At 44.6% G+C, this 24,365-nt stretch overlaps 1 protein-coding gene across 1 annotated transcript; it reads right to left on the reverse strand.

Moving 5' to 3' along the window:
* Positions 1-19,142: 19,142 nt before the first annotated feature.
* Positions 19,143-21,601, reverse strand: LOC122649145 (G-type lectin S-receptor-like serine/threonine-protein kinase LECRK3). Its single transcript, XM_043842518.1, has one exon. It carries the CDS (start codon positions 21,590-21,592, stop codon positions 19,169-19,171), a length of 2,424 nt encoding a protein of 807 aa, XP_043698453.1. The 5' UTR covers positions 21,593-21,601; the 3' UTR covers positions 19,143-19,168.
* Positions 21,602-24,365: the final 2,764 nt, after the last annotated feature.

Genomic DNA, 24,365 nt, shown 5'->3' on the forward strand with positions numbered 1-24,365 from the left:
TTCATCACGGCATGACCATTCACCATCCCGCCAACACTCAAGGCGGGAGGGGACATCCAGGAGAGAGCGTGAACGGGGTCGCAGCGAACGTCCGGCTAGGCGTGGGGGCGAGACACGGGACGAGGAGCTCGATCAAAGACTCCGCGACCTGGATGAGAAGTGGAAGGGTTGAAGAAGCGAGACCAAAGGCGAGACACATTCCATACCTGGACAACACCCCTTCTCGGCAGAGATCATGTCACCACACTACCTTCCGGTTTCGACTACCCACCTTTGAACTCTACAGTGGTACCACTGACCCTAATGACCACATCAACTACTTTAATGGCATGATGACGCTGTATGGGGGGTCAGACGTGGTATCCTGTCGGGCATTCCCTGCGTCCCTCAAGGGAGCAGCCACATCATGGTTCTCCAAGCTACGACCGAGATCTATATGCTCGTTCGCAGAGCTATGCGAACAGTTCGTCACCCGCTTCCAAAGCAGCGTCAAGCAGAAGAAGACCACCGTCAATCTACTAAACGTGGTACAGAACCCTAGGGAATCTCTCAGGGAGTACGTTACCAGGTTCACCAAAGAGTCCCTGGAGGTTCGAGACTTGGATGACCAGACACAGCATGCAGCCCTAGCAGGAGGTATTAGGGACCTGGACTTGATCAAGGACCTGGCACGTCATGAGACCAGGACTATGAAAGAGCTCTTGGAGCGGTGCAACGAGTTTGTAAATATGGCCGAGGTACTACAAGCTAGAACAAAAATAATCGAGGCCAAGCCACAGGACAACAGGAGGTCAGCACCTGATGACCGCAAAGAGGGTAAGAGGTCGAGGACAGAGCGACCGCCCATCTAGGAGGATAGACCGCCGCCCAGAGAGAAGTGAGAGGGCAAGCACCCCTGAGTTCACACCACTGAACACCACCAGGTCCCAGGATACTCATGCGAGATCCAGGACCGTGACCTACTCCATTGGCCATGACCCATGCTAGCAGCCGCAGAGAAGCGAAACCCTAACAAATATTGTCTCTTCCACAAAGAGAATGGGCACGACACAGAGGAGTGCTATCAATTGAAGAGAGAGATAGAACAACTGGTAAGAGCAGGAAGCTTGAACAAGTATGTGAAGGGGAGACGTGACAACCGCTCGAGGCCAAGGAGATAGAGGTCGCGACGAGATAGAGTGGAACCGAGACGAGAAGAAAGAAGAACGATCGATAGAGAGACCGCCCGGAAGAGCGGAGAGATGCCACGGAACCTAGTGGCACCAAGGGACCTCCTATCCTCACCATACTTGGAGGACCAGGGCAAGAGTCCACCAGAAAAGCTAAAGCTCATGCCAGGTTCGTGGGAGTGGCAGAGAAGCCCAACAAGATAGCCAAGACTGAGGCGGTGATCTCCTTCTCGGATGAAGACCGGAAGGACTAAACTTCCCGCATGAAGATGCCTTGGTAGTACAGTGGAGGTGGCCAATCGACCTGCACACGGGTACCGATAGACACGGGCGTCCGTTGACGTACTCTCCTTGGATGCCTATCGACGATTCGGGTTCGGGACGACCAGCTCAAACCAGAGCCCACTTATCTCCATGGATTCTCGGTGCCACCGCCTCCATCGAGGTACCATAGAGCTACCCGTCACCTTCGGGTACACCCTCAACAAGTAACCATCATGGTAAATTTCATGGTAGTCAAGTCCGTGGTGTCCTTCAACGGCCTCTTAGGGCGACCATCACCGATGACCCTTAGAGGAGTCATATCACCACTTCACCGAAGATGAAGTTCCCCACCGAGAATGGGGTAGGCGAAGTCCGAGGAGATCAAAAGAAAGCAAGGGAGTGCTGCGCCACCTTCATGAAAAAGAATAATGGCAACACCAGTGGAATGGCACTCTGCCTAGAGAGCATGATCAGTGACCAGAGAGATGAACCGACAGAGAGAAGGGGAAGGCCGTGGAAGACCTCATCCCATGGCCCCTCGGCCAGATGACCCCTCCAAGGTCGTTCGGTTGGCTCTGCTAAGCAAGGAACAGAAAGAAGGGCTTGGACACCTCCTCCAAGCGAACATGGATGTCTTCGCATGGTCGACCTCCGACATGCCAGGAATACCACGTTCCATAGCGAAACACCGACTACATGTCGACCCAACCAGGAAGCCCGTTCAACAGAAGCGACGTAACTTCGCCCTCGACTGACAAGCAGCAATCAAGGAGGAGGTCGAGAAGTTAAGCCGATCAGGGTTCATCAGAAAGGAGAAGTTCCCAACCTGGCTCGCCAACGTGGTCATGGTACCAAAGCCAAGTGGGAAGTGGAGGATGTGTGTCGACTACACCGACCTGAACAAGGCATGCCCAAAAGATGAGTACCCACTGCCCCGGATCGACCTACTGATCGACGCCACCGCCGGCCATGAGATGCTGAGTTTCATGGACGCCTACTCCGGATACAACCAGATCCTCATGTATGAGGATGATGAGTCTTACACCGCATTCCGGACCGACAAAGAGAACTACCGCTACAACGTCATGCCGTTCGGGTTAAAGAATGCAGGGGCCACCTACCAGAGAATGGTCAATAAGATGTTCGAGGAGCAGATCGGGCGCAACATGGAGGTATATGTGGATGACATGCTCGTGAAAAGCGTCCACACCAACCAACACTTGACCGACCTAGAGGAAGCATTCATAGTACTGAGGAGGAGCCAGATGAAGCTAAACCCTGCAAAGTGCGCCTTCGGTGTAACGTCAGGAAAATTCCTGGGGTTCATGGTCTCAGTCCGTGGAATAGAAGCCAACCCATCCAAGATCAAGGCCATCCAAGAGATGGCACCTCCTCGAACGGTCAGGGAAGTGCAGAGGTTGAATGGAAGGGTTACCGCCCTTTCCAGGTTCGTGTCATGATCAGGTGATAAGTGCTTACCATTCTTCAAAACATTGAAGAACCTCCAAAGCCCTAAAGATTTCACATGGACGGAAGAGTGCCAGAAGGCGTACGGAGAATTGAAGGAGTACCTAGAGAGCCCACCACTGCTTGGGCGACCAGAACCTAACAAAGAGTTGCAGCTCTACCTGGCCACCACCCCTGTCGCGGTCAGCGCAGTACTGCTGAAGGAAGAAGACAAAGTCCAGAGGCCCATCTACTATGTCAGCCATGTCCTGATCGATGCAGAGACCAGGTGCACTAGGATCGAGAAGGTAGCCTATGCATTGGTAACGACAGCCAGGAAGCTATGACCATACTTCCAAGCCCATACCATTATAGTCCTCACGGACCTACCCCTGAAGAAGATCTGCGCAGCGGACGTCTCGGGCGATTGATAGCATGGGCGGTGGAGTTAAGTGAGCATGACATCGGTTCCAACCCAGGACGCCATCAAAGGCCAAGCCTTGGCAGACTTCGTCGTTGAATGCACCTTACCAGAGACAGAGCCAAAAAAAAAAAAAAAAAAAAAAAAAGAGAGAGAGAGAGAGGCCAAGTGGCTACAGCCAAGAGGCCATGGCCAAAAGACCACGACCAAGGGGCCACGACCAAAGGGCTATGGTCATCATCAATGGACGTCACCTATCAAAAGAGAGAGGCCAAGTGGCTACGGCCAAGAGGCCATGGCCAAAAGGCCACGGCCAAAGGGCTATGGTCGTCATCAATGGACGTCACCTATCAAGAGAGAGAGAAAAAAAAAAATTTATGAATGGGTGCCATCCGTCAAAGGCCGCTGCCCAAAAGCAAAGAAGAAGAGAGAGAAGAAAGAAAAATAAAAAGGGGGTCTTTGGCCATGGCCAAGGACCATGATCGACAAACCATGGTAGAAGTTTGAGGTTTGAGGTTCGAGGTCCGAGGTCAGGAAGTTCGAGCTGGTTCGAGTTCTAAGGATCGAGAATGCAACTGTTGATGCACTGTCCAGGCTAGCCAATGATGAACTCAGAAACCTGGCCAATGCAGTGTACGTGGAAATATTACATCAGCTAACATGCCGGGAGAAGCAAGTTAATGAGGTTGAGGAGGGGCCTAGCTAGATGGACCCTATACTCAACTACCTACAGACGACGTCTTACCGAAGACAAGGCCGAGGTAAGGAAGATCGGGATGAGAGCCGCAAAGTACACCCTCCTAGACGGGGCCTTGTACAAGCGGGGGCAACAGCACCACTACTCCGGTGCCTAGGACCTAAGGGGGCGAGTACGCCCCAGCAGAAGTCCGTGAGGGGATATGTGGAAGCCACATGGGAGGACGAGCCCTAGCCTACAAAATCCTCCGCCAGGGACTAGACTGACCACGAATGCAAGAGGAGGCCATCCAATATGCCAAGAAGTGTGAGCAATGTCACTTGTTCGCCCCAGTACCCCATCTACCCGCCACCAAGCTGACATCAATCATCAACCCCATACCTTTTGCCATGTGGGGACTGGACATCTTAGGCAACTTCACCGCAGCACCGGGAAATAGAAAGTACCTGGTCGTCGCGATTGACTACTTCACCAAGTGGGTCGAAGCTAAACCCTTAGCCAAGATAACAGAGATAGAGATGGAGAAGTTCGTCCACGACGACGTCATCTACAGGTTCGGGGTACCACGGATCCTCGTCTCAGACAATGGCAAACAATTCAACAACCCCAAATTCTAAGCATTCTGTCACAGCTACAACATCGACTATCGGCCTGTGTCGGTAGCATACCCACAGGCCAATGGTCAGGTGGAGGTCACCAACAGAACACTACTGGAAGGAGTCAAGAAAAGGCTAGAGGGAGCCAAAGCAAAGTGGGTCGAAGAGCTACCAAGCATCCTGTGGGCATACCGAACTACAGTATGAACGCCCACAGGAGAGAGCCTCTTCCGCCTAGCATATGGCACTGACGCATTGGCGCCAGTAGAGGTCTACGCCATGTCCCATAGGGTTCTGCACTTCAACAAACGTACCTATCTCGACGGACTACGGGCGAACCTAGACTTTATAGATGAGGTCCGTGAGAGAACACTATTAAGGAATGTCGCCTACCAGCAAAGTACTACCAGGGTCAAGGAAAGGCTATTCCACCAGGGAGATCTAGTCCTACGGAGGGCAAGTGCATCACGACCCATTGAAGGCGAAAAGCTCACACCAACCGGGAAGGACCCTACATAGTCTCCAAGCAGATACGTCCAAGGACCTACCGCTTGAAGACTCCAGGGGGCAAGAAGGTAGACCGTACCTGGAACTCACTATACTTGAAGAAGTACTATCAGCAGAAGTAACAACAGCGGAGTTTGGCACCACCAACAGTAGCAGTAGATGGCATTACAGTTTCAAGGATGAATTGAAAAAAAATTCGGGAATACTCGGCTTCTTCTACTACTCAACTGAGGCTTCGTGCCTAAGGCGATATGCCAACATCGAGGCTTCGTGCCTAAGGCGATATGCCAACACTGAGGCTTCGTGCCTAAGGCAACATGCCAACATTGAGGCTTCATGCCTAAGGCGATATGCCAACACTGAGGCTTCGTGCCTTAGGCGATATGCCAACACCGAGGCTTCGTGCCTAAGGCGATATGCCAACACCGAGGCTTCGTGCCTAAGGCGATATGCCAACATCGAGGCTTCGTGCCTAAGGCGATATGCCAACACTGAGGCTTCGTGCCTAAGGCAACATGCCAACATTGAGGCTTTATGCCTAAGGCGACATGCCAACATTGAGGCTTCATGCCTAAGGCGACATGCCAACACCGAGGCTTCAAGCCTAAGGCAACATGCCAACACTGAGGCTTCATGCCTAAGGCGCCATGCCACCATTGAGGCTCTACGCCTAAGGCGTTAACTATCAAGGGTCAGAGAGCATCAACGCGCAAATAATCACCAAGAGACAAGGCAATCAAAGAAAAGCAAAAGCGATCACATAGAAAAGTCATAGTAGTTACAACTCAAGTTCAAAAAAAAAAGGAAAAAGGTTGAGACGTCTACAGGATCGGGACGACCGTAAGGTCAAGGGATCACAGAGTGGTGGGTCACCTCCGACCCAGCTGGAGACATCATGTCCGCCTCAGGAGGACGCGCAGCAGCACCCCCCTCAGGCAGGGCAGCCTCCACCTCTGACACCGGAGCGCTCTCCACCACAGCTACACCCGGAAGCGCCGCAGCAAACTCAGAAAACCCCAAGGCAAAGAAGTCATAGTCAGGGGTCACCTCCAGGACACAAGCGGCTAAGTCCCGGACCCCTCCCTCATAGGCGGGCTGAAGCTGCGCCTGATACAGCGTCGAGAACGCAGAGGATGCCTGAAACTCAGCCACAGCTCGCTCACCTGCAGATGCCAGCTCCACCTCATGCCTTCCCCTCAATGAATGAAGCTCCTCCTCCAAAGCAAGAACCCTAGCCGAGCTCTCGGCCGCACCAGCAGAGGTCACACGCAGCTCCTCAGACACCTCTAGGAGCTTCCCGGACGCCACAGCGAGCTCCCCCGACACCCTCTGCGCGTCAGCCTCGGCCCTCTCACGGGCATCGACCTGACCCTGGAGCTCCCTCTCCACGTCACGCAGGGTGCGTTGTATCTACACCTCACGAGAAGCGTGACCCTCCAGTTGAAGCACCGCCTCAGCAATACGATGATGGACCTACAATCAACATGGCAAGCAATCAAATAATGTAAAAATAAATGGAGCAATGGACATGATGAGACAGAAAAGGAATAACTCACCGAAGCCATGTCATGGTAGAGGGTCTGAGCCAGACAAGCATCGCTAAGCCTCTGCAAGGCCACCCTCGCGGTAGGGAGCCTGCCCCTATCCACCCACTCCCGCGACACGCTGACTTCGGCCAAGGTCGAGCCCTCCGGCACGCCCAAGGTGATCACCAGGGACTCGCCCAGCGTGGGAAGATCAGTGGCAGTACCGCCAGAGGAACTCACACCTTTCCCCTTGGAAAGGGGCAATACAGAAGATCCAGAAGGAACAACAGAGGGAGGCAGAGGCACAGAGCCTGGAACGCCATCGTCACAAGGAGAAGTACGGGGAAGGAGGACCCGCACCCCAGAGCTCGTCATGCGGGCATGTCCTGGTCCACCCTTCCGCTTCGCTCCAACAACCACAGGCGCAGAAGCACCACCAACATCGGTCACTCCAGCAGATGGACCACCCTGAGAAGCGGCCTTCCTCCGCAGATTGCCGCGGAGCAAACTGAAGTCCGGACGCGTATCCACTGCATAGATCGACCAACCAATCAGATGACACATACATTCAAATACCAACATGCCAATCAAGTACAAAAGACAATGCTCTTACCAGGACTCAGCTTCCAGAGAGACTGGAAGGCCTCCGAGTCAAACTCCTGGACGTGGAACGGATCGCGACCCAGGCACAGCTTGAGGGAGTCACCCTCAAAATCACTCAGCTCAAGCCCCTGATTGACCCTCTTGAGGTCAATAACTTCCCTAACAGTCCGTAATGGGCATCGGGGGACCGTGGCAAAAAAGAAGCGATCCCTCCAATACTTCACGTGACTAGTGATCCCCGTGAGAAGCTCCACAGAGGCATAGGGCCCCTTGAGCACGCGGCGAGCAAAGTGATAGCATCCATGGTTCCCCTTCTTCAACAGATAAAAGTGGGAGAAAAGGGGAACAGTGGCGGCACACCCCAGGTGGGCGAAGAAGACATAGAAACCCAAGATCACCCTCCAAGAGTTGGGCAACACCTGCCCAGGGGTGAGGTGCCAATGCTCTAACACTAACTCGACGAAGCGAGGGATAGGAAGGCAAAGGCCCTGGAGGAAAAATGAACGGTAGAGACAGATCTCCCCCGCACGATGAGAGAAGGCATACTCGCTAGGCCCTGGAGCACACAACATGACCTCGGCGGGAATATGGAACTCCTCACGGAGGGAAACCAAGTCGAAGGTGACAAGATGCTAGCAACAGGCCTAACCTATCGCCAGGACCGGCGGCGAGGATGCCGCCCGAGGGTCGACGATCCCTACGGGGACCGGAGACACTAGAAGGTCCCACTCCTCCATCAGTATCACTAGGGGAGGGTATAGAGGAGGGAGTACCCACAGAAGAAGGCGATCCGGGGGAACGCTCCTCTGAAGATCCAACCCCGACTGAAGCAGGGCCAAGGTCACCCGGGAACGACATGAAGGACAAGAGGGGAACGAACTACTTACTCGAGAAAGCAATCTCCCCGAAGCTGGCAAGAAAAATGAAAGGAATGTCACCTGCAAAATATAAACAGCAGATCCATCACATACAAGAGGAAGAACAGGGAAGAAGAGCGAGGGTCCATCACGCCCACGCCGCGGCCACCATAGGCGCGGCATCATCGGCAAGGCGCGGGCCACACCCAGGCATGGCCACCCAGGCGCGGCCAGCCAGGCGGCCACCCTCGCAAGGCGCAGCCACACCCACAGGCACGGCCACACCCGCAGGCGTGGCTTCACCGAGGCGCGGACACCCCCGCAGGCGCGGCCTCACCACGGCCACACCGACAGGTGCGGCCTCACCGCGGCCACATCCGCAGGGCACTGCCATGCCCGCAGGCGCTGCCTCACCGCGGCCACACCCGCAAGCGCGGCCTCACCGCGACTACATCAGCAGGGCGCGGCCTCACCGCGGCCACACCAGCAGGCGCGGCCTCACCACGGCTACATCCGCAGGGCGCGGCCTCACCGCGGCCACACCCGCAGGCGCGGCCTCACAGCTGCCACACCGACGGGGCGCGGCCTCACCGCTGCCACACCCGCGGCCACACCCGCAGGCATGACTTCACCAGCGGCCACACCCGCAGGCGCGGCCTCACCTAGGCACCGCCTTACAAAAAAAAAAAAAAAAAAAAAAAAAGAGAGCAAAAGGAAGAAAGGGGACCGATTTACCTCAGACAAAAGGTGACCGTGCAGAAAGACAGGCACACGGCGACGACGTGGCCACACCACGAGGCACAATCAAGGGATAGAGGTCACAAGAGGCAAGGCACTCAAGCCAAGCACCACTCAAGCCTTCCAAGCAAACCAAGGCACCAAGATAACACAACCCCAACACAAGGACCCAAAATCAAGCAAAATGGATACTAGTGGAGGTGACCCAAAAACAAGCACATGGTGGGCACCAAAGAGAAGACAAAAGACAAAAAGGGGGAATTAAAGGAGAGCAAAAGGGGAGACAAAAAGTAAGAAAGAGAAATGAGAAGTGAAAGAAGAAGGGAGAGGAAGGAACATATACCTACAAAAAATAAAAAGAAAAAGTGTAGGAGGTAAGGTTTGAACCCCCAACCTCTCCTACCTCATTAGTGGATTTACAGGCAAACCCCACAGGAAAATCTATTCGCAGCGGACCCCTCACTATGCAAAGACACCTACTCTCTTGGACATCCTATCCCAAGAGAGTGGGGGCAAATAATACATCCAATATTCAGGGCCAATCAACGACCGCCACGTGTCACGGGCGACCCGCTCCATAGCTAAGGGGAACGAGGGTCCCAGACCACTGGGGCGACCACCACTGGCACGCCCCATCGGGCGCGGCCACCACTCGGTGCGGCCTCCTCACTCAAGCGCGGCCACCACTTGGGTGCGGCCTCACCTAGGCGCAGCCACACATCCAGGCGCAGCCTCACCCAGGCGTGGCCTGCACCCAGGCACAACATCGTGGGCACGTGAGGTGGGGGCCACCCATCTACGATCCGATCGTATCGCTAAGACTCATGCCACTACCAGGATTCTAGACCGCCGCCTAGAGGTCACGTCATCCAGACGGATTCAAGCACCAAGGACGTTATCGCCACACGCGGGTATCTATCCACCAAGGATCCTGATGCCACCAGGACACTCCCTCCCACGGGGAGATGGCCAATCAGGATAGAGCCCCGTTACCCAGGACCTCTATCCACTCAACGGCACAATTGCCATCAAACGGGGACTCTCCACACCGCCATACACCGCCATATGCTACTATAAAAGGCAAGGTACGCAACCCCATCAAGGGACATCTAAACTCATACTGAATAATCACTATTCATTTGTTTGCGCCAGGAGATCTAACTTTGGCATCGGAGAGCTCTAGGCCGGGACCACACCGGTTCTCTCTGTTGACCCCTTTGGTCCACTTGCAGGTGACGGCATTCGCAGGACCGCTCGACGATTTCTTGACGCAACAATATGTGCCCAAGGACTCCCAAGATATAGAGTCAATAGACATGCTCCTATACAAAAACCCATATGTACGTAAGGAATCTTTATAGATCTTGCTTACAATTAGGGATGTAAACGGATCGAATTTGGTCGGATAGTGGCATTATCATATTCGTATCCGATTATATTCGAACGGATTCGGATAATATCCTATCGATTTTTGGACGGATTCGGATAATTTTCAGATAGTGATTTTTTTAATACAGGTTCTCCTAAATGGATATGAATACGGATCGAATATGATTTTTCGACTATCCGTTGACATATTTACCGTTTTTATGATGAGGGTTAGGGTTGAGACTTGAGAGTTCAGTAACTACCATTTCTTTTACTCTTCTTAGTCTTTTATACTCTTACGTTTTTTGTTTTTTGTTTTTTAATAGATATGTAATTTCACGTATTACATTGCATAAAACAATATATATAAACCAATAGCAAATCTAGAAAAAGAATCACATTATCTTAACTTATAAAATCATAAAAATAAGATAACAAAATTCAATAAGGCAACTTAAACGGATAGACAAACACAGAGTTATGATATTTTATTACCGTCGGACTGCTAAACGAATCGGATAATAATCGATCGGATAGGGGGATTATCATATTCGTATCCGATTAGTTTCGGACGGATTCAGATTCTCCTAAACGGATACGAACGCGAATCGAATACGGATTTACAAATATCCATTTACATCCCTACTTACAATGTAGACATTAAGATTATTAAGTGGGCTCCACTCAATTGTATCTTTCCAAGCCAAGACTTTTTTTTTTTTTTTTTGGGGGTAAACAAGCCAAGACAATTGACAACCTCACAAGATATGATTGTCAATACTCTCGGCAGTCGGCGCCATCTGCATCTTTTAAAGGCTCCTTTTGTTTTCATGTATAAAGATAGGAAATTCTACCCAAAAAAACATAGAAAAGAAAATTTTATTTTTAAGATAAATTTTTTTTATTAATTGTTTCAACATAAAAGGCAAAAAAATTCATCGAAAATAAGAAATTTTATAAATGGAGGAAAATATCTTTTTTTTTTAGGTAGGTCCAATGAGAGTAGAACACTTGAACTCACGAACTCTTAACCGTGGGATGTTTGGTCTTTGCCAACTAAATCACCCCATGGGTATATGGAGGAAAATATCATTTATACAAAAATTTTACAATGAAACAAATGAGAAAATCTTGTGATACCAAACAATCAAAAGAAGATTATAACTTCTCATTTCACTATTTTGGGATGACAAAATTCATCCAAATTTAATACTTTATGTAATTCAAGTTAGTTTTGAAAACATTTTTTTTTTGGGGGTACTATCAAGAGTCATAGATCCATTACAACTAAACAGAGAAAACTAAGACAAACCAACGGAACAAAATCACAAAATCGAAACATGCACTTCAACTAACAAACCACCACCAAACGCGCAACCGACTGTTCACAAGATTATTAATATTTACCAAAGCTTTTAAACTGTTTGGCAATAATGTCCATAAAAGTACAAAACAGAGTGGATGATTTACTTATAACATAAGTTGTAGTTCTACCCGTGGCAAACCGTATCAATGATAATAATAACAATTCCGAATAAGTGAAAGCCGCCCCTGGAAAGTTGAGGTGATAATTTGGTATAGAAAAGTCCGCTTGGGAACTCAGAAAGTAGTCTGTAGAAGACAACGACGGTGACAACGAGGAGAAAATAACTCCCCATGCTTCATCCTGATGATGACGCTGAGGCTGTGATGCTCCCTCCTAACATTACGGTGAAATAATAGTTGCAAGGCACCACATGAAACTTGAAAGTGAAGGGAATTCTAGCCCTACCTTACCTGCCTATCGTGAGGTGATATAAGTGTGGAAGGAATTTTCAAGAATTAGAATTGAATAGATCCAATTGGGCAATTAGGATCTGCCCAATTGGATCGGACTGGATTCAGTCCATTTATTTTTAGCCTCGATTGATTTGGAGTGTTCATCTAAATTGGCCTTCTAGGGTTCAGATTGATTCTAGCGAATTTTAGTTGAATCAGAAATTTGAATTCAGAAATCGGAAGATTCCAATTTCTGATTCAGCTAAACGTGGGAGCCTTGTGCACTGGGTACGACCTAGAAATCGGATGATTCCAATTTAGAAAATGAGAGTAGTTTATTGGAGGAACTAATGAAGAAGGGGACAGACTCCCGATACAGATACATACAGCCTTGGCCTATCAGAGAGTAGTTCGAAATAAATATAAAAAAACAAAAAAACAAAAAACCCATGAGTCAAGAGTCGAGAGTCAAGAGCCAAGACATTGTGTTTAGCTTCCCATAGATAAAGTGTAACGATTCTTCACAAAAATGTTCCTCTAAACACTCCTAATGATATTTTACCTAAAAAAGCACTCCTAAGGGTAGCATAATGGGCCATTTATAGAAGCAAAATGACATTTATCATCATGAAAGCGTACATGAAACCTTCATCTATAGGAGCCGATTCGGGTTCAAGGCACCATCTGGCCCAAAACTCCTACTCCTTATTGTCTAATTTGACCCCATTAAGTTATAGTATCCCAAATGGTTTGCAAAGTCTCAACTTGGTCTTTTGTGGAATGTCATGTGTGTCTTGAATTCTTGTACAATGACCTAAATGATTTTTTTCCCCCTAAGGTCTGTGATGGTTGTGGAGGGTGGTTCGATCCAACCCAATGGATCGACCTGACTTGGAGGAGTATCTATATCACTATATGTTTTATCGTGTTAATGTGTAAGAAAGTGAAACAAATGAGATTTGGGTTTTTTTTTTTAAATTTTTATTTTTCGAATTAGGGTTTTCTAGGGAGAGTTCTTGCTGCAACTTTTGGTGTTCTTGAGAGATCTCCACTGTGCTTTTCTTCCATTACATGATGAATCATCTTCAGCTTCGTCCGTAGATGTAGCACATCATATTGATGTGTGAACCACGTTAGTTCTCTGTATCATCTTTGCTCTATTTTTGTTTTCTTCATATTAAGCTCAACTTGCCTCTCTTATTAAACCTGAATGGCATCCATATTGAGAGGATGCCCTTAAAATAATCAGTAATAAAGAAAATGGAATTGAACGTAGCGAAAGCCTTTGTCATCGTCTTCATCTCCCACGACGTTTTGTTTTTACTTCAAGGTGACCACCTGTAATCACTATAAGCTGAAAAAAGATGGATTCTCTACACCGTTAAAAAGTTATTTATTAAATTTGCTTCTACCTTTTTTTATTTCACCATCATATAGATGGAAACCTAGGGTTTTTTACTCTACTTGCCCTTTTCAAAAATTGATGAGTCAGACGAGTCAAACTTGGCAGGATGAGTCATTTTTTAATTTTTTTTAACATATATTCCTTTTTCTTCTTCTACGAGTGAGAAATGATTGAGGCTATGATTGCTTCACATGTAAAAAGACAAAAAAACAGGACTAATATTGAAGATAACAAACAAAAGTTATAGGGTTTTATGTAGTTCTAACAGTAAATGATCTAAAAAATTCAGACTCAATGAGTTTCATATGACTCGAGAAAAACATCAGAGTCAATATATACTTGGGTTAACTTGACTTTGGTATGGCTATTTCTTAAACCTAGGTGAGTCTTTATGACTCCTAATAAAGGTTCATATTTTCTTTGTTTTTTTTCTCCCTCGACTCAATGATTTGTCTGAGTCAAAACCTAGTTTTTTAACTATGTTACATCATATTGGGTTCTAGCAAAGAAAATCTCTCTTTCTATTATCATATTAAATGAGAAATAGAATCAAATTTTTTGTAAGAATATGTTAATAATTTTTTTGTTTGTACAGCCCCCCTTCCACATGCTCATCATCCCTAAGACAAGAAATTTGAAAGAGAGCTCCTTGGTGCGTCCAAGTTCCAAAGACTAACTTTGCGAATAAAGCAACCAAATGTGGAGATGGTCGGCTACATAGATGGCATATGGGGCACCACTAGCAATTCATTACGTAGCATCTCACAGTCATAGCTCTAGTCACGACGTGAGCCAACTTAAGATCATGTCCACAAGGGTAACCAGTTAGGACTTAGGAGTATTATCGCACAAAGTATTATCCAATAAGATCAATCCACCTAACATTGAGACAACTGGAATATTTTTTTTTCTATTTTGTTACCATTTTATTTTTTATTATTTTTAAATAAAAAATAGGAGAATGTTCTGTGTGGTGGGTGTGCAGATTGCACCTAGACACATGGAGGTGGCGTAATGACCACCCTACCCCCTAAGTGATAGGCCCATGTGTCTAGGCGCAACCTGCGTTGCAGCACAAAGAACATTAACCCGTAAAAAATCTAGTAATTTAGAAGAAATAGCCTTTAGATCCACTTGAGATTGCATCATAACCATGTATTAGTATATTGTCATCTAATACAGAGTTTTATATATATATATTATAGAGTGACTATAAGATCTTGTAGCCACGTTTTATTGACCTTCTAGCGTCTTTTTTGTTCAGAGAATCTTTTCCTAAATAAAATAACATTGGTTTGTCTCCTGATCGTCATTACCAAAAAACAAAGTTTGTCTCCTGATCGTGTCCTTTGTTTTTTAAATAGTAAACAAAGCCACCATCACTGTTTCTCTTTTAATTCCTTCTTTCTTTACCTCTACCCTCTCTATAGAATAGGCTACTGGCTACCATCGAATCTCTTTCTCATTTATTCTTTAAATAATTATTTTTTTAACTGAATTTATATTTATACATTAAGTTCTTAAACTATTTTTACTTGGTTGTATGTGGTGCACGGTTTCTACGATCAGACACAAGGTCGTACAAAATGATCGTTGTACCCTTGGGGATTTCTGTCTTTCAATCGGAGAATGACAGTCATTTCGTGTGACATTGTGTCTAGACGTAGAAGCCATATGCCACACATGATCAGGTAACGTTCTTTTTCCTGTTTTTTTTATCTTGATAGCTACTTTATCAGATGATTAAAAAACTATTTTTTTCCCCTATGAGACGAGACTAGAAGTTTTAAAGTTAAGGTTGCGCTTGACAACACTGTTGCTTTATAGGAATGTTTCCACATTAAGAGCTTTATGTCCTCAAATAGTAGTTTTGTTGGATGATAATGGATTTTTATCCTCTCAAGTGTGGTGGTGCACTTCTCAATACATCTCACTTGAGAATCCAATTGTAAAAACATGGACAGTGACGTCTTTTTATCTTCTCAAATGTTAGGTGTACAGTTGATTTCTCTAGTGTAGCGCATTGGACAATGTATTGCACTTGAGAAAATAAAAAGTCTGACAATAACTGGTTTGATGCCAGAAAGTAAGACGTGTTTCCGGATTAATACTGTGAAGGGATTCAGTCATGCATGAACTTGAGGTCATAAAGTTTCGGCCTCGGATGTCTAAGCATATTAGGGGTAATTCCCCTCCATCCAGTAATATTGTGTATTTCTCGGCCTTCACAAGCATGACTGTTCTGTTGGATTGCCTAAACCTGTGTCTGTTTCTCTCTCTTCCTTATGGAAATGACCATCTACCCTTGTGTGTCCCGTGCTCCGATTGGCGGCTGATGCACACCACTAGCTTACAGCAAGTGGGCGGTGTGGCCAACCCTCTCCCATAAAAGTATTTTTAAAATGCTTCTTCATTTCCACTCTTGAGAGCTGGTGACCAACATATCTAAACACTTTTTCGGGTGTTTATTAACTCCCACTGAATAAAAAAAGCAGCTCCCACAGAGCGTTCCCAAATGCACTTAATTTTTCCCATTATAACCACAAGTGATTCTTCGTTTACACCCCCTCTTGTGGAAGGGGTATATGTAACGTGTTTAGGGGGTAATCGTTAGAGTAGTGTTCAAAGACAAAGAAGGTATCTAATCTAAAATCTCGGATTGTAAGAACTCCGATAGGTTGTGGCCAGGTGGTAGGATCAAAACCTGCCTTCAACTCTCTTAATCTAATCCTCCAATCACACATTTTATGGTACGAACAAACCATCCAACTCAAGGTTATTGAACTCGAAATGGGGATTCGGATTGGGTCCAACTTTCAATTTTGCTAGGATTCGAATGGAAACATCCGGAATCAGCATGAACCCTAGAAACCGAGCATGGATCTGTCGCTTTGGCGAACATGGATCAGGCTTGATCGATTTTGATCGGAATCAACCGGTTCGATCCAATTCCGATTCTTGAAACCCTGATCCAACTGTAGGTGAAAAGATCATGTGATCTAATTGCATTGTTCTCATCTCGTGATTACTTATGTTTCAAAATTAGATTTTGATTGGAGGGTTTTTTTTTTTTTTTTTTTTTTTTCAAGAGGGGTTGGGGGTTATACTTTCTAAAGTTTATAGTGCATTAATTGTTTGGTTTTTGTGCTTTTATAGTAAGAAGTTTCCTATTTATGAGGCCCATGACCTGTCTTTACTGTCTAATCCAAATAGATTTTGAAACTCCGGCCCAGCATTGCTATTCGCCTGTTCCTGTGTTGGAATAAAGCGTAGCTATTATGATTTTCATTCCAGTAAGACCTGACATTTCTATGTTCAAAATCCTGCTTGGGGAAAAAAAATTAGCTGAACCATAGTCTGCACTCTGCAGCATAAGATTTGTGAACCCAGCCCAGAAGATCTCTACCTTTTTAGGCCCATTGTTCTCCCAAGTGCCATATATAACAGCCTATTTGTAGTTTTTTTCATAGTTTTCCGTTTCCTTTTAAGTCAGACACATTAATCATTAACAAGGGATTTTAATTCTCGATTCTCTACTACATAATTTGAGTTTCCTTTTAACTTAGACACATTAATCATTAACAAGGGATTTTAATTCTCGAACCTCTACTACATAATTTGGGAGAGAGAGAGAAAGAGAGGCTATGGGGAAAATTTTTTGCTGCTACGCCCATAGTAGGAATGTTCCTGCTACAAGGCTAGTAGCCAAGGAAATGGAATAATTCACTTCTCCTTTGGATTCATAAATATCCTCCTAGGTTTTAGTATTTTCTAAAATACCTCTTAAGATCCCATTTCCTTGGCTGCCAGCCTTGTAGTAGGAACATTCCTGCTATTAGTGTAACAGCAAAATTTCGTCCAGGCTATGGTAGGGTCTCCGGGAAAGAAGTTCTTAACGCTCCATTATGGTTGCAATGGAAATTAAAGTAAAATTTTATATGTGGACGGTATTTTTTTTTTACCGTTGCTATATACTACTTTCTGCAGCAATATAAGTAAAATTTTATAAATTGCTCCAAAATTCTGGTTCAAATTTTGAATATTTTGAAATACATTGAAGTATTGAGTTTCATTTTGCATAGTTGGAAATAACCATTTCGCACTCCGTTTCGTTACAAGTCGATAAAAATGAAGGGAAGTGAAACTAATTCAGGGCACATTGCCAGTTATGCTAAGCTAACGGTTTGCACTAATCACAGGGCTAGATACTGGTGGACAATGGAGTATTTTTCAAAGGGAGAGGAGAGATGATAACACATGCTGGACACCTTAGCCGCCTAACAGTGTGTCCAACCTTTCCTCAAGATTTAATATAGACGTATAGAAACAAAATCCTATAATGATGTAAAAGACAAATAGAAAGAGCAAACAAATAATTATACAACACAAGGATATATGGTTCGGTAAGGTGCTTATCTACGGAGAGATGAGAAAAAGGTTACAAACTCTCTTCTTCATTTCTCTTTGTGTTACAAAGAAGTCGTCACAGTAATCCTATTAACGCCATATGACAACACTTATAAAGAGATAGAAATTTTGATAATTACCTTTTAAGACCCTAAAAATTTTCCAACTCTTGGAAGGCAATTCACAACCCATACTACAGAATACAAGATATCAATCCTCAATATGTCCACCTACGGGCTTTTTAACGGCCCTCCAAAGGCAGCCCACAATCCGATCCCGTCCATAGAATACAAGATATCAACCCTCAACAAGGGGTAGATGGACAAAAAAGGGTTGTGCTTAATATAACCCCGATTATTTACAATAAGCATGTAATCATTTTTTATAGGGCAAGAGAACGCTAATCGGTTGTGTAGCCCCTGCGCTAGCACGGTAGCTAATGAAAATGCACATAGGGGCATTGGTTTGGATGTGATTTTCAATTCCAATGAGGACTGAATGGTCTTTTCATGCACAAAGGCATTGATTTTCATGTAAATACAAGAAGCACACTAACCACGCGACCGGTAATCAAATTCTCCTCCAAACTCTCTCTCTCTCTCTCTCTCTCAATTTCAGGACCACCACAAGAAACATGATTTTAGCCAATGAGAGCGCGTGCTAACATCTCAGGGGCAGAATTTCCACCTTCCATTAGGGGTGGGGTGGTCATTTCACTCCCTCGGGTGTTTAGGGCTGACACCTCATGGAGGTCCAGATTTGATCCTACACGTCCCCCCAATGTGGGGACCTGATCCAAACTCGATTTTTCTTCGCAACCCTTTTACTTTATGTGGGGGAGAGGCAATGATGAATAATGGACGAAGGTATAAGGACGAATGAAGGAGTAGAACTGTATTTCTTAGAAAGTTTTGAAAAGGTGGAAGGTGGTACCTTAGTGTGCTACTAAGGACCATGGCCTGGCAATCAGTAAGTCTTACAGATCGCTTCCCACCTTCACCATTGGAAGGAGTTGTGGAGAAAAAGTTGTAAGCAATCGAAACTCGGTTTTAAATGGGGTGAAAAGGGTCAATTTGATGGATTACAGCAACAAAGCAAGAAGTTGAGAGGGAAAAGTTGCAAGCAAAGCAGCCAAAGGAAATTTTATGGGATCAATAGGTCCTTTGCCCTTTATTTTATCCCTAAATTTGTAGGTAAGTTCCTAATGTGAACCCAGGAATATTATAAGAGAACACTATAGAAATATAAATTTAACAACAAAAATTTAAATTCTGTTAAATACTTTTATTACAGAGAGAGTAGTTGGGGAGGAAAAAGATTTCTTAGCAATACAAATAGAAAACAAATTGGTAATTAAAACAGTTGAGGAGGCTGGGCTTCAAGATTTCATAACTTTGACTTGACTATTACATGGAACTCAAAAAAGAAATGGGACTCGGAGGAATGGGTACCTCTACGGTCCCTTCTAACATCAACACCACCTTCTTCATAGAGGGACGAAGCGAGGGCTCATCCTGTATACACCAAATTCCGATCCTAACCATCCTATCCAATCTTCTTTTGTCCACCTCTTCTTCACCAACCAGCTTACCAAGCTCACCAGACTCAAAACAGTCGTAGACCCAATCTGTGAGGATGGTTTCTTCCTCTGGAACATTCATATCAATTCCTTTTCTACAGCATAATAACTCCAAAAACAGGACCCCAAAACTGTAAATATCTGCCTTAAGTGTTACAGGCAAATTCCGGTGCCACTCGGGTGCAACATACCCTCTTGTCCCTCGGATCCCAGTCTGAGTCCTAGTTTGGTCTGCCTTTAACAGCTTTGACAATCCAAAATCAGCTATCTTTGGACATTGGTACTCGTCCAAGAGTATGTTTTGAGGCTTTATGTCACAGTGGATGATTTGGGTGTCACACTCTTCATGTAAGTAGAGGATACCTCTAGCTATGTTGAGAGCAATTCCAACCCTTTCATGCCAACATGGTGGTGGTTCTTCGGATTTGAAGAGGAAGTCTGCAAGTGATCCATTGCTCATATACTCGTACACCAGAAGCCTATTTGGACCATCACAACAATAACCAATCAATTGAACTAGGTTTTTGTGATGTGTTTTGGCAATTATTCTCATCTCAGTCTGAAATTCTCTCTCTCTTTCATCCAACACTTTGTCTAGTCTCTTCACAGCTACGATCCTTCTGCCATTATTTGACAAGAAGGTTCCTTTAAAAACCGTGCTGAAAGCTCCCCTACCCACCACTTCTTTGAAATCCTCTGTCATTTTCTCAAGCTCAACATATGTAAATGATCGAAGTCCGATCTCCTCAACTAATCCTAATTTTGCTTGATCTGAGATCTTTGTATATGCCCAAACACGGTACTGGTAAACAAGAAATCCAGAAAATGCAAATACCATAAATGTACAAGCAGAAAACGCAAGAGTGATAATTAAGATACCTTTACTTGCTCTGTTCTTGCTTTCTTTCATTCCCAGTTCATGATCAGTTGGAGTAGTACTGTTGGTGGGGCTACAACTGAAGACTTTGACAAAAGTTAAGGTGGTAGTGGTGGATGTATCTACAACTCTTCTTCCGTATCTCAACGGGAGCTTCTGTTTTCTGCATTCCTGGTCTTTAAACGTCGCAGCTTCACAGTTACCATCTGCCAAGCAAGCATCTTTGCATTCTGCTTCAGTTTGGGATGATAAAACTGAAAATTGATCATCTTCCCATACGGTGTTCTCCAATATGGATATGGAATTGCTACTGCGTTTTCCATTTCCACAGCCCTGATCAGCTTCTAACTTCGCCTGATGGCAACCCAAACTTTGGCGATTCTGGTCAATGAAGTTGAAACCAGGAATACACTTGCATACGGCCCGCTGATCCATGAGAGTACAATACCCGTTCAATCCACAAACACCTTTGGGGTCACAGTTGTTGGTTGATGATGCCCAGTTGATCGACCAACTACTACTACTACTACTACTACTATTCTTCATAAGGGAATAGACTCTGAAGATCCCATCAACATCGATCGTCATGCGGTAAAAACCTCTGTTAACGGGAGTACTACTTCCACCGAGAAATAGACTGCTAACACTGAAACCAGTACTATTAAGCAAATACAGGAATCCATTGTCATCAAAATTTAATGTCACGTTATCTCCTTGCCCATCCGTCCATGATGTCCAATATGCATTTGGGGCTGTGTCTGGAGTTTTAATGGGGTATTGAACAAGGTTGCCGTCATTCTGCATCTTGAGCCGAAATCTTCCAGTGGAGTGGTCGGTTTCTGATAAACTTGAGACCAGCTCTTGCCCTGCGAGTAGACGTTGACCTGGGAGAAGGGTGTCGGTAAGGAAATGATCAAAACTTTGCCAAATGATACTTCCGCTTGAATTATATAGAACGAAATTGCCGGTGTCAAGCATGGAAGCCGAATAGGCAGACTGCGAAATATCTGCAATAAGTTTCTCTTGGTCTTGTGGTGTGACTTCAAGGATGAATCTTCCATCACTGGTAAGGACCAACGTAGCGTTGCTAGACAAAGGTGGATCATCTCGATTTGCTGTGCATACGACTGTAAGTTCAGGTATTTGGGCAAACCAAATTCCAATGGCAAACCCATTTCCCTGTGGATAAAATCCAAAGGCAAATCGGCCAGAAGGAGAAAGCCATGATGAATTGGTGGAGAAAGGGGAGAGAGAGGAACCTAAGCTAATGTTGGATGATCTTTGTTGATGCTGCTGAGCTGCTACTACTGCAGAAATATGAAGTGCAGCAGACAGGAGTAGTAGTAGTAGAAACACAAAGGTAACAGCAGCCATGAGAATCGGAATAAGAAAGTAGCTCCACCGTTGGGTGTGTGATCTACGTTTGTGTCTTTGGCCCCTTTTTATTGGAACTGTTAACAAGAAGAATAGTCAAGGGTTCTTGTCAAGGTTTCAGATTGAGAATTGTAAAAGCACAACCGTGTTCTAAGGATAGTCAAGGTTTGGGAAATTCTATTTAATTTTTCTTCATAAGGAGGAGTCAATGCGTTTACTTGGTTTGTGCAGTTCCCTTTGAAATTAAAACTAAAAATTATTTTTCACACAGTTGATTGGTTTTGTGATATTCATGAGGTTCAATTATCATTTTTTGGTTACAAATTATATAATATCAATCCAAATGATCTTTCCATAAAAAAAATAAATAAAAAATATTCCAAATGATCCCATCGAGACCATTAGTTACTTCCCAAGTCAACATGACTAGGGTACATTGACCCATTATTTTTCAGGTTAAAAAGTTTCTCTCTGTGCTAGTAGGTGGCGTGTAGCTATCATCATTCATCTATGAGACACATGAAGTTGCGAGGAAAGAGAATTGAGAGAGATCACTTTAAAAATAATGGGTCAATGTACCCTAAGAGCAAGTTGGACTGAAAGTGAGTTGAGGGGAAAAAGTTGCAAGAACCCCCCCCCCCCCCCATAAAAAGGAAGTTTTAAGTGAGGACGAAAAGGAAATTTCATTTTTTTTTTTTTGGTAAATAAAACACTTGATGGGCTTAGTCCTGATCCACTTGGTATGACATGTATATATCAATTTTAGGGTATAGTTTCTATTTCGGTTGGTTTGATTTTTATAATTTATTTTAATGAAATAGAAATCAAGTAGAATGGAAATTCTAAAGTAGCTAAGGAGTTGTTTCAGAATTTCTATTTCATTTGATTTCACCATTTCTCTTTAATGAGCACATGGTTAATTTGATAGATAAAATAGTTATTTCATGTTAAAAATAAAACATCATCCTTCTTCTTCTCTTCATGGTCTCACCACCACCACCACTTTCACGTCACCACTACCACCAATATTGCTACCGTCATCAACACTACCATGCCACCATCACCATCCTTCCTAAAGAAATATAGAGAATCTATTCTTAGAAATTGAACTACCAAATGAATTTTCTTTTCTTGAAATATTTCATATTGATACAACAAAAACAATTTCAAAATTATCAACAAAAATCTATTTGTTGATTATTTCATGAAATCAGTCTAAAACTGAAATAAAAATCATATGAAATCTAGCCTTGATGGATAGATCATTATATATATTGAATTGTACCCCTACATTTGAAGTTAATGTTAAATTATGGATCGAGTCGGATTCTGCAGCTGTGGTTAGCTCGGTTCTTACTGGAAGGATGCCATGGAGTTTTTTATAGCTATGGTGGTCAGTGGTTGATTACCTTGCTACAATTCAGTGGCGGATCACACACTGCTATCGGGAAGGTAACTCAGTTGCGGACACACTGGCAAACTATGCAGCGAAAACAAAGACAACGACAAGGTGGAATAGTACACCCCAGATCATAGCTAGAGTGATAGGCTGGGAGGCAATGAATCGCCCACATTACAGATTCGCTTAGGCGTCTTGGTTAGAGGACTTGGTGCTTTACTTGTAAGGATGAGTAGGGCATGCCACAGCTAGGCATCTATACAGTTTGAATTGTAATTCTGTACCACCTGTTAATTTTATTATAATACATATGTTGCTGACCTTTAGCAAAAAAAATTAATGTTACACCAGGAATATAAGAGATCACCAGAAATATAAATTCAACAGAAAATAAATTTTGTAGAATACTCCTAATACAGACAAAGAGGTTGTGGAAGAAAAAGATTTCTTAGGAATACAAATAGCTAATCTTCTTAGATTGCTTGAAAATCTAACAATCATACGGTAGATCTAAACAAATATTAAAGCGTATAAGGTTACAAAAGATGACAAGCCTTCTAGATTCTAAACAACTTTGACTTGGTTACATGGCACTTAGAAAACAAGTGGGACTAGGAGATTGAACCGGCACCTCTACGTTCCCATCTAACATTAACTCCAAAACAGAACCCCAAAACTGTAAATATTTGCCTTAACTGTTACAGACAAGTAGTTCCGGTGCCACTCTGGTAATACCCTCTTGTCCCTCTCAGCCCAGACTGAGACCTTGTTTGGTCTGCCTTTAACAGCTTTGACAATCGAAGGTTTCAAACTTAGAATTGTGGTCGCACTACCATGTTCTAAGGGTCTGGATTAAAAATGTAGAATGAAGTCCAAAGACTTGGATTAGAGAAAGAAAGAACATATTATTCTAGAGAAGGACCCAAAGTCTAACATTTTCCGAGTAAAGAACCATAATAAATATATATGGAAAGTTTTCATACACAGCAAAGTAAGCATGCACAGTCGTGTCCCATCTCATAAAGAGTTAGAAAAGTCATAAACCCCCACCCATTAATTAATGCCTTGAAACTCCCACCCTCTCACATACACGACTTATACAACCGTATATGAAAACTTTCCCCCAAATATATATAGGGAGAAAGAACACCTGGTAATGCCCATTGCGTTGGCTTCTTAATACCTTCGCTCTCTGCCTCTTCGTTCTCCTTTGAGTCCTTAGAATTTGGAATTGAAAGAATCCTCTCAAATGCTTTGACCATGTGCACTATAACTCTTCCAGAATCTGGTTCAGGGATACTGTTTTGGGCTACTTCGTGCACCCTGTCCCTCTTCCTCTTGATCTTTGAACTACCCATTTCACTTGAAAATTCC

This window comes from Telopea speciosissima, chromosome 1 (genome assembly GCF_018873765.1).
Source record: "Telopea speciosissima isolate NSW1024214 ecotype Mountain lineage chromosome 1, Tspe_v1, whole genome shotgun sequence".
NCBI classification, from domain to species: Eukaryota; Viridiplantae; Streptophyta; class Magnoliopsida; order Proteales; family Proteaceae; genus Telopea; species Telopea speciosissima.

Excerpts from the sequence above, each read along its gene's own strand:
- LOC122649145 (XM_043842518.1), bottom strand. The coding sequence starts at position 21,592 with ATGGCTGCTGTTACCTTTGTGTTTCTACTACTACTACTCCTGTCTGCT.